General features: G+C 40.8%; 1 protein-coding gene across 1 annotated transcript in view; it reads right to left on the bottom strand.

Annotated features, from left to right (window-relative positions):
• Herc3 (HECT and RLD domain containing E3 ubiquitin protein ligase 3) overlaps window positions 1-15,275 on the bottom strand; it is a 107,724-nt gene that overhangs the window by 26,239 nt on the left and 66,210 nt on the right. Inside the window, exons 18-22 of the mRNA XM_051203186.1 lie at window positions 13,243-13,413; window positions 11,959-12,102; window positions 9,671-9,837; window positions 1,369-1,435; window positions 868-950 (exon numbers count right to left, since the gene is read on the bottom strand). Coding sequence (XP_051059143.1) covers window positions 868-950; window positions 1,369-1,435; window positions 9,671-9,837; window positions 11,959-12,102; window positions 13,243-13,413 — 632 coding nt within the window. The remainder of the gene's footprint in view (window positions 1-867; window positions 951-1,368; window positions 1,436-9,670; window positions 9,838-11,958; window positions 12,103-13,242; window positions 13,414-15,275) is intronic.

Here is a 15,275-nt window from a genome sequence, read left to right on the forward strand (position 1 = left end):
AAAGTACATAAGGTTAAGAGACACAAAAACCTAAACTGTTACTTTAAAAAGGTTTTGTGGTCTAAAAAGCAGTTTTGGGTTGCTACTACAAGTTATGATAGTTATGATAAAAAGTAAATTAGGTAAAAAACTTTGAACTCACTAGGGTAAGATACATGATGGAGTATTTTCTCTGAATTTGCCAAAAACAAAAGGTAATCCTTACCTGATAATCATTTTTCTTGTATATAGTTTTACTATGTTAAGAGTTAAAACTTTCTTTTTATTTAGATAATATCTGATAATTGTTCATACTGCATTGTTTTATTTTACTATGTTAGAGTTAAAACCTTCTCTTTTTAGTTAGACAAAAAGGGAAAATGTTGTGAATGCCTTTACACTATGTGAAGCTGTGTCCCTGTGATTGGTTTAATAAAAAGCTAAATGGTCAACAGCTAGGCAGGAGGTATATGCAGGACTTCCAGAAAGAAAGAGCTCTGGGGGAGTCACCAGCAGGATGCAAAGGAAGCAGGATATGCAGGAGGAGAGGTAAAAGCGATGAGTCATGTGACAGATGAATAGAAACGGGCTAATTTAAGTTATAAAAGCTAATTAGAAACAAGCCTAAGCTAAGGCCAAGCTTTCATAATTACTAAAAAGTCTCTATGTAGTTATTTGAGAGCTGACAGGCAGGACAGAGAAAAACTCATTATATCCATGTCTTGCCCTGCTATTAAAAATTCTCTGCAGTCTTCAAGCTCTTGCTCTATTGCCTTCACCTTCTCCATAGAAAGATTAAAACAGCATTTCAATCCTGAACTAAAATATCAAACTTCAAGGAAATAAAACAGCCAAATCTCCATCCAGCACCCCAAGGTCAGGACTAACCTGTTGTCCTTGCACACAGCCACTCGGTCTCCTCCGGGTATCAGCTTCCTCTGTTTAATCACCCCATAGCTTTCTCGGCACACCTTCATTTAACACAGAAAAGGATGTGTTTTCATTTTTGTTAACTAATTTGCCTTTCCAGAATCCAAGTGACTCAGATAAAACTAGGAGAAAAATGTAATTTAAAGACTACATTTACAGGAAACAGGGTAGAATAAAAATCTGAGTCACAAAACACCAACACCTCAAAGACATTTTAAGTCACAAAGTTGCCAGTAAATGGAATCAAGCAGAAAGGGATGTGAACTGTAGAAAACAATGGCTTGCACAAGTCAAAAGTAAAGAAACGTTTTGGTAATTTTCCTAGGTGTACAGGCAAACATAAATTCATCCACACGACACCTTTACTGAGTTCAGATATGATGAGTAAAATCAAATGCTAATCATGACCGGCAATCACCATGGAAGAACAGCCACAATCACAAATACAGGAATTCATACCGTGAAGTTGAGGCCGAAAGTCTCCTCAACATCTTCACCCGGGTAATCTAGAAGTTCTTGAAGACTCCTGGAAGTCACAGAACAAAAAAAGAGGCAAATCAAAAATGTTGCAATGGCGTTTTCACCTCCATTATGTCCGGAGTCGTTGCCAAGAAAACTAAAGTCTAGACAACATGAATTCACAATACAGAAAGCCATGTACGTAAACCTCAAAGGATAATGGCAGGAGACGGTACTGATTCCCTACCCTGCTGACACATATTCCTAAACCGATGATGAACTTAAGTTCAGATGGACTTTCGTCTGGTGAGCTTGTATTTGCTCTTCCTTAGCACTGCTCAGTGTACACACATGTACATGAGAACACGGTACTGTAAGGGCCCCATAGGCTGGGTTTAGCCATATACATTAGGAAAGTAATCCTACCATTGGGGGAAAACAAAAACAAAAAACAGGCCTGTGGTGGTATAAGTGAGACGGGCCTCCATGGGCTCATGAGTTCGAATACTTGGTCCCCACTTGGTAGTGGGGAAGGTTTAGAAGGCATGGCCTTGCTGCAGGAAATATCACCTGGGACAAACTCCGAAGTTTCACAACTCTCATTCACAGCTTGTTCCCTGTGGTTTCCGGCTGGGGCTCTCTGTTGCCCCTGCTCCCTGCTCTCTACTGTCTGCCGCTATGCTCCCCTGGCTATGTTTCCCTGCAGCAATGGACCATTAGCCCTCAGCATTAAGTCCAAATAAACTCTTCACGGCTTATACCTCAACAGGGAAGTCATTAATACAGTCACCATGTCCAGACAGGAACCCAAAGGGTGGGCGAGGACCTAATCCCCCAAACCACAATTCCAAATACTGAAGTCAGAATCCCTAGTCTAAAATTCCCAAAGTCCAAAATCTCAAATACAAATCTAGAAAAACTAATTTAACATATTCTTTAGGTGAGAGGGGTGTGGCTCACCCACTATGAATATAACAGTTCCTGGTCCAACACCCATCTCTTAAAAAAAAGAACACCCCCCTCCAAACAAACTAAAAAACAGAAAAGCCTCTTAAAGCTATTTCCACCTTTAAAGGAAGATTTGGAAAACATTACAACACAATATATAACTTATAAAGGTACTTCAAAATGCAAAGCTGGAAAATAATACAAAATTCTCTGAAGCCTAAACACAATACACAAATCACAGCTGTAAAGACATAACAGTTATGATCCACACAAACATTATTCACAAATGAATACATCAAAAAGTGAATTGTAGAAACAAATAGCACTGCTTGGTAGGTGTGAGCTGCAGTTTTGTTAAATGTAGCTGTCTGAAATTAAAGTGATGAACAGCCAAAATCCTGTGGAAAGATGATTAAACATTACAGTGGGTCACCACCAGATATATAGTCACCCAAAGAGCTAAGATATTAAGAAATGTTATCTTTTATAACTGGAAATATATAAAAAGGAAATGTCTTTTTTATTGAGCAAGATTTAACATTTTTATACACATGCACAAAGCCAGTGTTAGTATAACAGACTCTCGTCATGTCAAATTTGCAAAAGTTCCATAAGATTAAAAAACAAACAAAAAATACTTTGGAAGCCTTCGAGTAATTTATATGTCTAGTACTGGAAGCTCTGGAAAGATCCACTCAATGTTATACATGAACCTGTGGAGATGTCCTCACTGTACTTATGACAAGGCATCTACACCATATGTGATCAATAAAGTACCAGCCCTTCCCCAAGGTCCAGCATTCTGACCCTTTAGAGTTTAAATCTCTGGAAACTGCAATTTTCAGAGTTTTGAACTTTGGAGATTTTGATCTTCTCAAATTTGGCTATTTAGCATCAAGGTGATTAGGATTCGCCATATCGTCAATTCCTGTTTTGCTTGCTAATGCAGATTTATGAAATTTTATTATCTGTCATACTGAAGGAACATACTCCTCAAAATTCACTTGTGGTGGTTTGAAAAAAAAAATGGTCCCCAAAGGGAGTGGCACTATTAGGAGGTGTGGCCTTCCTGGAGTTGGTGTGGCCTTGCTGGAGAAAGTGTGTCACTGTGGAGGTGGGCTTTGAGGTCTCATGTATACCCAAGCCACCCTGTGAGACAGACCATTTTGAGGGAGGTCACAGTGACTCCATCTTTTGCCCCGATTCCATCTTATTGGAGGGAAGGGTTCACTGAACAACCTGTCACAGTCTTTTCTGGTGTGATGGGAATCAGTTCCCCAGCTCCATTTAAAGAGCAGGATATTTATTTTGTCATTCGAGATGTCATGATCTTTCGTGGTGTGTGCATGTTTTGTAGTGAGGAATTCCATGGATACGGGTCTATTCTGGTGGACCATATGGCCAGAGAGCACGCTTTCAATATTGGTTTGCCAGAAAACATTGTAAAATGCACTAAATACCTATGCAAATTACAGGAAAAACTGGACAATCCTGTACCATCGTTTATGTTATGCAAATGCTGTAGACCATGTATTATGTGTATATTGCTCATATAATTAAAGTGGGTACATAAGGCACACGAAAGACTATTTGCACAGGTGCATTCAAGACTTCCCTTCTGTGAGAAAGAGACTCATTGACACAATGGAACACTATAGTAGAAGAGGTATGTGGCTAAGGCTGTATGTATGTATGTGTGTATGTATGTATGTATGTATGTATGTATGTATGTATTAATCAATCACCTGGAGGTACTGAAGAGACCCCCAAAATTGGTGTGTGTGTGGGGATAGGACAAACACTTGTAATACAGTCAATTGCATGTAATCATATTGAAATTAGAGTATTAACCTGTTAACATGTTAACCTTGTTATATAATGTAAGTGTTGATGGATAGGAGTGAGAGCTCATTTTGAGAGGAGTCTAACATGACACTAATGAGTCTTTAGATAAGATGTGATTGGAGAGACAGATGGCACGCAGCTAAAACTGCTAGAGACATTTAAAGGGGTTTTCCATCTTTGTCCCCTTTGCTCCTTTAGCAGGACATATTACAGCCATAGGAGCTGCTTGCAAACTCTCATTGAAAAGTTGCCTCAGAGTGTGTGGCATTTAGCTATGCACTCCCCCTTAATCCTTTATGATTAGGTAGTAGCTAAAGATGGTAAGGTCTTTTTGCCTACAGGCAACCTAAGACAGGGCATGCATGACAGAATGTATGTACCAATAATGAGTAAGTAAGGCCAGAAGGTTGAAAAAGACAACCTGAAACAAACATAGTCATCTGTCCTGTGGCAGAAGAGTGGACATTAAAAAATTAAAAACGGGAAATTGTAAAAGGCCATAGTCACTCCATCTTATGCCTGGATTCCATCTTAACTTAAAGGCTAGAGAGTTCAGCCTTATTTTCACTCCTTCAAAGTTGAACAACAGGATGTCTGGCCTAAAATGTCTTCCTTATATAACAGGATGTGTGGCTAAGGGTGTGACTACTGGATGTTTTGCTCCTTAAGATCTAGTAACAGGGTGTTTGGCTAAGGACATAGCTATTAGATGTTTTGAGTATTAAGGAAGTAATTATTCTTTGTATCATGGAAAAGAAGTCTTTTGCCCTCCCCTTGGGGGCAGATACAGTCCTCCTATCTTACATCTCTGTCTTTTCTTCAGTATCTTTAATTTTCTACCTACCATTTCTCAATCCACACTCCTTTTGTCAAGCATGGACTGGACTAGTCAGGTAGGAACCGACACCACTTCTTATTGCCTGTGCAAGATGTAGAACACTCAGTCACCTCTTCAGACTACATGTGCTTGCATGCTTCCATCTCCTGCCATGATAATAGACTAATCTTCTGAAAATGCAAGCCACCCCAATTAAATGTTTTCCTTTATATGAGTTGCCCTGGTCATGGTGCTTCTTCACAGCAATAGAAACCCTAAGACAGTATTTATATAAACAATCATATAGCTTAACACTTTTCTTCAGAGAATAAAGTCTTGCAATTCTATCAACATTTATCGAGGGGGGGGGATTGCTAAGACAGAACGGGTAAAAGCACCAATACTGGCAGAGTCAGGGAGATGTCACTCTGTAAATATATTTCTCTTATTGGTTAATGAGTAAAGCCCTGTTGGCAAATGGGAAGGAAAGATAGGTGGGACTAGGAGACAAGGAGGGTTCTGGGAGAGGTAGAAAGGGAGTCAAGATGTAAGGACTTGAGAAGAAGGTCCAGACCCTCTCTCTGGTAAGATTAGACCATGTGGAAACAATTTGATTAATAGAAATGGGTTAATATTTAAGACAGAGTTAGCCAATAAGAAGCTCTAGCCATTAGCCAATAGCTTTATATCTATACAGAGTCTCTATGTGTTATTTGGGGCTGATGTGGCTCTGGGACCAGGCTGGCAGGAAAACGTCTCATAACAAAATGACACCCAACGTGGGTGAAAACACTTAGATTAATAGAAATGGTTTACTATTTAAGACAGAGATAGCCAATAAGAAACACTAGTAATAGGCCAACAACTTTATATCTAATACAGCAACTCTGTGTGTTATTTGGGGCTGATGCGGCTCTGGGTCCAGGCTGGCAGGAAAACTGCTCTTAACAGTCAGTTGTTGAGAAATCTTCACTAGTCCGTTTTCTATTCCAAAATCAAGTCCTGGGAAATTTCTCATTGACTATGGGCTGCTTAGTAGATGTTAGATTTCATGACTACAAAGAAGAAACCCCACAAGATCTACTTTCTAGAAATGTAGGATGTCTGGGACAGTGCCAGCATACGAAAACCATCACTGTGTAAACAGCATGAAATAACAATGAAGTTATCCTCAAACTCATGATGTTGGGAACTCCCAAAGGGGACGCAGGCAATCTGAGTGATTAAGGGGGAAATGATGGGAGACAGTTTGCTGGTGGCAGGGACTAACCTGGACCAGATTAATGAAACCAAGGACCTTGAAGTTCTAACTAGGACAGCTTTCTTGGCTGAAGACTTCAATGTAGAGACTGACTTAGGCTGTATGAATCCACATATATAGCTGCAAGTTCTTCCAATGATGTCAAACTCAATAGATTTAAAACACGTATTTATGTGGAAATTAGTGGTCAACTCTGGGAGTAGCTTCTTCCCTACCAGAGATCAAACTCATGTTGTCAGGTGTGCCCACAAGTACCTTTAGCTTCCTGAGCCATCTTGCCAGCCATTTTATAAAAACATTTATGTATTTACTTTTTAGTGTATGTGTTCAGCAGGTATTCCTGAGAAGGTCAAAGAAAAGAAATAATCTCTAAGGCAAGGTAATCAGATTCTAAATGTTCCTAGTCAAAAAAACAAACAAACAAACAAACAAAAAACAGCCAGCCAGATTTTATATATATACATATATGCATACATACATACATACATACATACATACATACATACAAAACAGGACAGATATTAACAACCTTCATTATGACAGAATTGCACTCATCCTCCATAAGGGTGACTGCACCGTGGCTGTTTTCACGGTTTCCCTCTTGTGGGTGAAATCATTAACGTGTCAGCCTTTTGAGGAACACACCTTAACATGCTACCCTCCAGCCACTGCCTCCAAAGGTAAAATGAAAGAAATGACGAGGCAGGCTCTGGGCTTCACGCCTGTAGGCCCTATGCCTTTCTGCCCCTTTTTGAAGATTAAACAAAAGTTGTGTGGACATAGGAGATAATGTCAAAACGATGGGGCAAATCAGGAGTGACAGAGTACTCTAGAGAAAACAAACAAAAAGAGCCACCTGAGGTAAAAATTCCTGCCATGGATCTGAAACCCACTACCAGGTAGCCAGCCAAAACCATACCTCAAAGTACCCACACGGATTTGAAAAGCAAAGAGCAGTCACATCTGTCTTGTTAGCCACCAAAACAAATCAGTACTGTTTGTGTCTCCTCTGCTCCTCTGCATAGTCTAAATTTCTTGGTGCTCTCGCCCCTCCATTCCTTATAAGTTCTTAGTACTGGCATCCTAGATACATACGGCAATCCCATTTCTAGAAGGCACCTTTCACCTTGAGCATTTTTTTTCCTGGCACTAGGAGCTAAACCTAGGTCACACCCCCATGTCCTGTAAATACACTATTTTTTGAGGCAGAGTATGGCTTTGAACTGGCTGTGATGTGAGGGCTAGTTTTAAGCTCCCGGTTCTCTGGCCTCAGCCTCCTGTGTACTGGATTTACAGGTGTTCCTTGCCATGAGCAGTTATGCTTGTTTTGTACTGCTGGGACTGAACTCTGAGACTCTTGGGTGCCAGACTAGTGTGGTACCACTGAGCTATATTGCCAGCCTGTGCTCCAACTTAAAACCAGCACCTTTTCCCATAAAAAAGAAGCTACCCCCTCTCTTTCAGGCCAGCTGTATTTAACTGTCTGCTGTCCAAAATTAACACAAAGAAACTTAAAAAAAAAAAAAAGGGGGACTCTTAAGAGCTCACCCCAGCCAAAATGAGAGTAACATTAAAAAAATGGCTTAACTACTGTGAAAAGCACTTTGATAGTTACCCAAAAAACTAAATATGGAATTAACATATGAATCAGCAATGCTGCTCCTAGGCATATATCAGAGTACCAAAAGTTTATGTCTACACAAAAACTTGCATATAAATGTTCTCAGCAACACTATTCATAACATTTCCAAAACAGAAATGCTCCAAGTGCTTATCAACTGGAGAATGGCGAAGCGAGATGTGATACATGTATGTGTGCATGGGAGTATTACACAATGGGCTATCACACAATGCTATGGCATATAACCCAACTCTGCACAATGGAATGCTACCTGCCAGTTTGAAAAATGAAACTGGTGCATGCTACAGCAGGACAAATCTGGAAAACATACCAAGTGACACAGACAAATTGAACAATACTTTAAGATTCCATTTTTTAAAAAATTATCCAGAGTGGGTAGGCAGGATAGCATGCAATTTTAGTCCCAGCACCCAGGAGGTAATGACTGTGAGATGGAGGACAGCTTGGTCTGCACAGTTAGTTCCAGGCCAGCCAGGGATCCTGCATCAAAAATTAAAACAAACATGCAAACAAAAAACTGGAAAAGGCAAACTGATGGAGGCAGCAGACAGATTAGTGTTCACCTAGTGTTTACCATGGAGAGCAGGGATAAGATAACAAAGTGGCAGGTTGTTTTTCAGGAGGTGAAAATATTCTAGAGGTGATTAGAGTGACAGTCACACAACTTTAAACACACAAATACATCTTAAGTATTCATTACATGGGTCAGTTGTATGGTATAGGAATTATCTATCACTGTATCAATAAACTTTTTGAAAATCTCTCATTTCAATAATCTCCCCCACTGTTATCTCTGGACTAGGACAAGCCTCAAAGTTTCCTTTTTTTTGGGGGGGAGGGGCGTACAGGATAATGAAACCATAGATTATTCCTGAGGTGCTATGCCTCTGCTTTTCTTTTTTAAAAGTATATTTCTTTATTTTATGTGCATGGTCGTTTTTACCTGCACGTCTGTCTGTGTCTGCCTGGTGCCTGTGAAGGCCAGAAAAGGGTATTAGATCCCCTGAAACTGGCTGGAGTTACAGAGGGTTGTGAGCCACAACATGGGTTCTGGGAACCAAACCCAGGTTCTCTGAACGAGCAAGGCTCTTAAACACTGAGCCTTATCTCCAGCCCAAGGCCTGTGGGTGCCCACAAAGATGGCTGCACTCCATCTTGGCACAAGGACAGAGAGTTCAAAGCTGTCAGCAAGTCACAAGACCTGAAGGTCAAAGGTGTGGCTCCAGAAGGATGTTTTGGCTGTCTTAGTCTAAATAACAACAGATCTGAATCTGAGGTGTGGTTACTCCTGACCTCAAGGCTAGGGAACAAGAAGTCGGAGCTAAGGTGTGGTTACTGAACCCTTTGAATAAGTGAGGAAGAAAAGTCTGTTTGTTCTCTACACATGTTCCCCTTTTTGGATAAGGTGGGTAAGAGTGGTGAAAAATAAACTGGAGGCATTTCAGTATTGACTGATCTCCCTCCTGACCTTTATTCTGTCTCTCTGTCTTTCTTTATTGTCTATAGCTAGCCTTTCCCTCATTCACTCGCCTACTCCAGTACGGATTGGGGCCACTCGGCTGGCTCCGAATGCAGCCCCACAAAGACTGCTCCCAACATAGGCCCCTCTCTTTTAATTTCTTCTCTTGTTCATATAGTAACATGGGCAATGCTTCGAGCAAGTGTTGCATAATCTAAAATGCTCCAATACACCTAAACTTGCACATATATTGCTTTCCCATCTTTGATCCCTGTGCTACAGCAATGAGAACAGGCCCCCACATCATCAGCATAACTTTTAGCTCTTTACCGTCCTTCAGTTGGTGACAGCTCCTTTAAATCTTCCAAGCCAGGCTTTACATTCAGTAGCTTCTTGTAGAGAGCCAATGGAAAGTGGAGATCAACCACAGTGGAGTTGTAGATAGCTAGTCCACAGGTTATGCCAATCAAGTGAAACCAGTTGCGCTCTACGAAACACTTCGAGGGTACACATAAATATATTAGAAAGAAATCATGTTGGAAGACCTTGAAATACTCTACTACCTACTCAAAATGGTCCAGTACATTAGAATGAAGCCGAGATTTATATTTACACTCTGAGGCAGAGAAAGTTCCCTGATCAAAGTCTGCCACTGTTAACAGATGCCATGCAAAACCAAGCACCTGAACTGTTCTGATGGTATAGAAACAGCCTCCTGTTCTCTCCAGCAGAGCTCTTCAGAACCCGTTCTGTGATGATGCAACTGTTCTATTCTGTACGACTCCTGACTGTAGCCACTGGCTGCATGTGTCTACTAAGCACATCAAGTGAATCTTTATTAGTGAATCATTTAAATCATTAGGTATGACTAGATACCACCACCAAGGACAATGAAACTCTAAGGAGAAAACTCTAGCAGCCAAAACCCCTGAAATTATGGGTTGGATAATATAAGACACCCTCAAATGATGGAGATCTATCCCAGGTACTCATGCATGCTAGATTCCATGGACAATATCCACAACTCTAGCATGGCATCTAAAACTTAGTTCCCCTATTAATTTTTTTTTAAAAGTAAGTCTTTGTGCACATATTCAGATACAAACTACCATCGTTAAAAGAACATATATGTGACTATCAATGCCTAACACAACATAACACCAATGTCTTTTCTCTCTTAAAATTTTCACTAAAGCCTTTTGGATAGAATTTCTTAGTTGTAGAGAATGATCCTATTATGCCATCATCATCCTATTAGGATCACTCCCATTTCACTTACTCTATATTTGGCTCTAGAGCAGCCAGCCTGTCCTGTGCTACTTGTCTGTGTTGCTGAAACTTGGCCTAGTGGGCACTATAGAGATGTCCAGAAAACGGACACCAATGCTCAGGTCATATTTGATACCTAGTTCAATGTGTTTCCGGTCTTTGTGATGATGAATCTTGATAGCTAACCTGGCAGGAATAAACTAAGAGACATACCTCAGGGTGGGTTTATGAGGTCATTTCTACAAAGAACTGGATGATAGCAAAGACCCTCCCACCTTTCAGAGTTCTAGGGTGGAAGGCAATGTTGTCTCATTGCCTGCCCTCACTCTGTCCTGTTGTGTCTACTGCTGCTGCTGCTAACATCAAACTCCAGCTTCTGAAGGTTAACTGTAATCTAAAGAGCAGTGGTCTCCCGGAATCATCCAGGCCTTCCGACCAAACTTGAACTGTCTCAAGCGCTGAATAGCTGTTCCAGCAAACAGACACCCACTATTGACTACCTAGCCTAATAAAACTTTTACATAATACATATTCATCTCATAGGTTCCAGTCCGCTAGAGAACCCTGACTTATGCAATCCCCATGCTAAAGTTCCCAGTAGCTGAGGGTTGCTTTTTTCCTAACTCATTCTCAGGCATCTGCAATCCACAAAGTAGGTGGTAGTTTTTCATTTATCTCAATGCTCAAAGGTCTACTAATATATCTAGCATTGGAAAACACTAGGGTGTGGCCTATGAGCTGCTCCAATACCTGAGCACACCAGGTCAGTATGCATCCACTACCCATACATGTGGAGTTCCATGTGGGCTCCCCTTCTCACCTCGATCCTGTGCTATGACAGAGAACAGGAAGAGCTAAACTAATCTTTTAAAATTATTTTATTTTGTTATGTGTACGAGTGTTTTGCCTATATGCATGTTTCTGTATATGAGCATGGTTGGTGCTTGAGGAAGCCAGAGAGAGCATCCCCCTAGAAGAAGAATTTACAGAGGGTTGCAAGGCATCATGTGCATGTTTGGAATCAAACCTGGATCCTATGTTAAGCACCCAGTGCTTGTAACCACTGAGCCATCTCTCCAGGCCCCAAAACTATTTTTTTTTTTTTTTTTAATCACACACTTTTGCCTTCCATGGATGCTATGGCTTGGATCTTACCTACTAGAAACAGTACTAGGGCTCATGAATGACAAAATGTACAATGAGTCTTAAAAGCTGGCCCAGCCCGAAGGCTGGCTATGTTAGGCATTTTGATGGTTAGTTTTGCAATGTTAGAAACCAATAGGCTAGTCTGACAACAATCAGAAAGTTTAGTGCAAACTACGTACTTAATTGTGGTGTCATGAACTTACTGTATCTGAAAACCACAAGAGATGTGAGTCTTGATAGTAGGTAAACATCCCATAAATGGGATTCAAAAGTTCTTTCAACAGCAAAAGAAAGAATTCCTTTGTAACACCACCAGCATCTACTCCTTCTTCCCCGTCGAAGATCACCTCAAAACATGAACACAGGATACTTCAGGGAAAGCAATGGCCAGCCAAAGGCTCAACTATGTTACCAAGCAAGAACCCTGTCTAAATAACTGAGGGAAAACAAGGGCGATGTGTAAGAAAACCCAGAAGTTCTAGGAAGAACCACCAAACAGACCAGTAGGATTATTAAGGGATTATTAAGGTTTTTAATAGTCGTTTTTGTGTGGCTGCAGCAGTTGAACAGGACACACACACACACACACACACACACACACACGGGAAGAGAGTGCTCAGCAAGTTCTCTTTCACTGGGACACAAGTGACTCAAGTGGTCCCCACTCAGCTACACTTCTAGCCCTTGTTATACTTAATTCTGAGATACAATCTGTCCAAATTGTCAGGAATGGCTGTGAGCTTCCCATTCTCCTACTCTGGCCTCCTGACTAGCTGGGATTAGAGTTGTGTATTATGTGTCCTTATTAGGACAGTTTGGAGATCGTGACAATGTGAGATAATCAGTTCAATCTTTTGCAGACTGTGGTTCTGAAACTTCTGAAACCAGCATTTGTGAGATGACTTGCAATAAAGATAAAAGTCATTTAATTTTAAACAACTTCAAGTAATTCATTATCTATTCCTCAGGATACCTGCTGTAGACTAAGTTTTGCACACAGTCTAGAGCAAAGGAAGCAGTCTTTTGCACTAATGCACAGTTTATTGGAAGAGATACTTTATCACTAATTACATATTGCTAAACTTGCCTATACTTGTAGGCCAACAGAAGAGGACTTCACACCTTTCCACCTCTCCATTTCTCATTTACCTTCTGTCTCTTAAATCCTGGACACCCTAATCTTCCTAGGTGAAATCTTAACTACTGTATTTTGTCAAAGTTACATCTCACATGACTGTTTTCGACAGTCTAGAGCAGGCACACTACAGACAGCAGAAGGGGAGCCCAAGAATCTCTCAACAACCCAATAGCATTTGATCTGCTGTTCCAATGAGATGTTCTTTCTAGTGACTTAACAGAAGGAGGCAATTAGATGCTTGTAAAAAGTTTAAAACCAGCGATGAATGGCTGCCCTCTGTATATGACTACAATCTCTGCTGCCATCTGCTGCTCAGAAAAGTGCAATGGAGGACACTGAAGGGGCTCACTTTGAGAGGCTTCTTCAGGTCAATGTCAGAATGAATGCTCAGCTCTCTCAGGGCATCCCCAACAAGGTGGTTCCTGCGGACATGAAGGACCAGGAAGGGGCTTCTGGCCAGCAGAGGCTCCAGGGTAAGAAGCATGAAGACATTCTGCAGGTTGGCTCCATTGACCGCCACCTGGACCAGAACAACAGGACCACATTTGAGAACAGCGCACAGCCTGGAGAATCAACGAACCAGAAATGGCTGACTACATTTCCATTCCGCCTGCTCCCTAAAACCGTAACTTTTTCTCCACTTATATGCACAGGCCACATAAATCTTTCTATGGACTCAACAAGATTAGCTGAAATAAACCAGGCAGCGGCAACACACGCCTTTAATCCCAGCGCGGGGGTGGGGGGGGGGGGGGTGGGGGGGTGGGGGGTGGGGGGGTGGGGGGGTGGGGGTGGGGGGTGGGTGGGGGGGTGGGGGGTGGGTGGGGGGGGCAGAGGCAGGCAGATCTCTGTGAGTTCCAGGACAGCTAAGGCTACACAAAGAAACCCTGTCTCGAAAAACCAAAGGGGGGGGGTAGTTGAAATAATTTATGAGTCATATGATCAAAATAACTGGGCCAGTAAAGTGATTTCAACTCATTAAGAATAAAGTAACAGTATGTTAAAGAATCATGGCAAAGTATGATTCTCAAAATAACAGAAAAAGAAACCAAACCAATAGTCACCGTGAAGTGTCCATTTCACTAGAAAAGCTGCAACTCAACAATATCACAGCAATATTCATATGAAAGCAGATATGCACATAGACACAAAGCTGGAGAATGATAAAAAGAAATGGAGCGAAAGAAAGACTAATGTACACATATCCTTTAACAGGAGGGATCTGGACTGCTAGTTCACTAATGTCTCTGTATACATTCAAACAAAATACTTATAATAAAACATACAGTAAATTAAACCACTAAATCCTTTTTGATTGATTAAAGACCACTAGGTTCCATTTGACTATTCCCCCCATTGTATCAGGTCAGCAAATGTGGCCCCAAGGCCGGGGGCCTGGTTTTGCATAACTCTTGCACTAATAATGGTTTTCTATCATTTTAAATGGTGTGTGTGTGTGGGGGTAATGTATACAATATGAAAAATTATATAAAATTCAAATTTATATATAAATAAAGTTTTACTATGATGTTCTTAGGTTTATTTAAATCTTTTTCTTTCTTTCTTTTTTCCTTCCTTCCTTCCTTCCTTCCTTTCTTTCTCTCTCTTTTTTTTTTTGAGGCTGATATCTATAAAAGAGTTAAATGGTTCTTAATGGAGACACATCATCCACAAAGCCTCATGCGTTTACTACCTGGCAGAAACAGAAAATACCTACCAAACTCTACATAAATATACACTGAACATAAAATTACTGAACCTGGCATGGTGGTACATACCTGTAGTCTTAGCAACAGGGGCCTGTAGAAAGGTCAAGATTTCAAAGTAACCTTGACTACATGGTGAACTTAAAACTAGCCTGGAAAGAAACTTAGTCCAAGAGGTGAAAGACCTTCACAAAAAAATATTTAAGATGGGTGTGTGTGTGTGTGTATGTGTGTGCATGAAAAACTACAAGATAGATTTGATACAGCAAGAACAACAATACTCCCAAAAGCAATATAGAGATTCACTACAATCTATATCAAAATTATTTTTCAAAATCACATTTTTCTGTATATTAATAAAACTTGCATATTAAACCCTCTAATGGTATGATTTGGTATAGTTTGTGCAGAAGAATAAAGAAAACAAAATTTCAGACTACTGAAATAAACCCACATAGCTACAGATGCCTCACCTTTGACAAACATGTCAAAAACACACATTAAAAAAAAAAAAAAAAAGATAGCCTCAAGTTGGGCAATGGCAGTGCAGGCTTTGAATCCCAGCACTCGGGAGGTAGAGGCTGGTGGATCTCAGTGAGTTGGAGGCCAGCCTGGTCTACAAAAGCTGGTTCCAGGACAGGCTCCAAGGCTGCAGAGAAAGCCTGTCCCGAAAAAA

The sequence above is a fragment of the Phodopus roborovskii genome, unplaced genomic scaffold, assembly GCF_943737965.1.
Source record: "Phodopus roborovskii unplaced genomic scaffold, PHOROB, whole genome shotgun sequence".
NCBI classification, from domain to species: domain Eukaryota; kingdom Metazoa; phylum Chordata; class Mammalia; order Rodentia; family Cricetidae; genus Phodopus; species Phodopus roborovskii.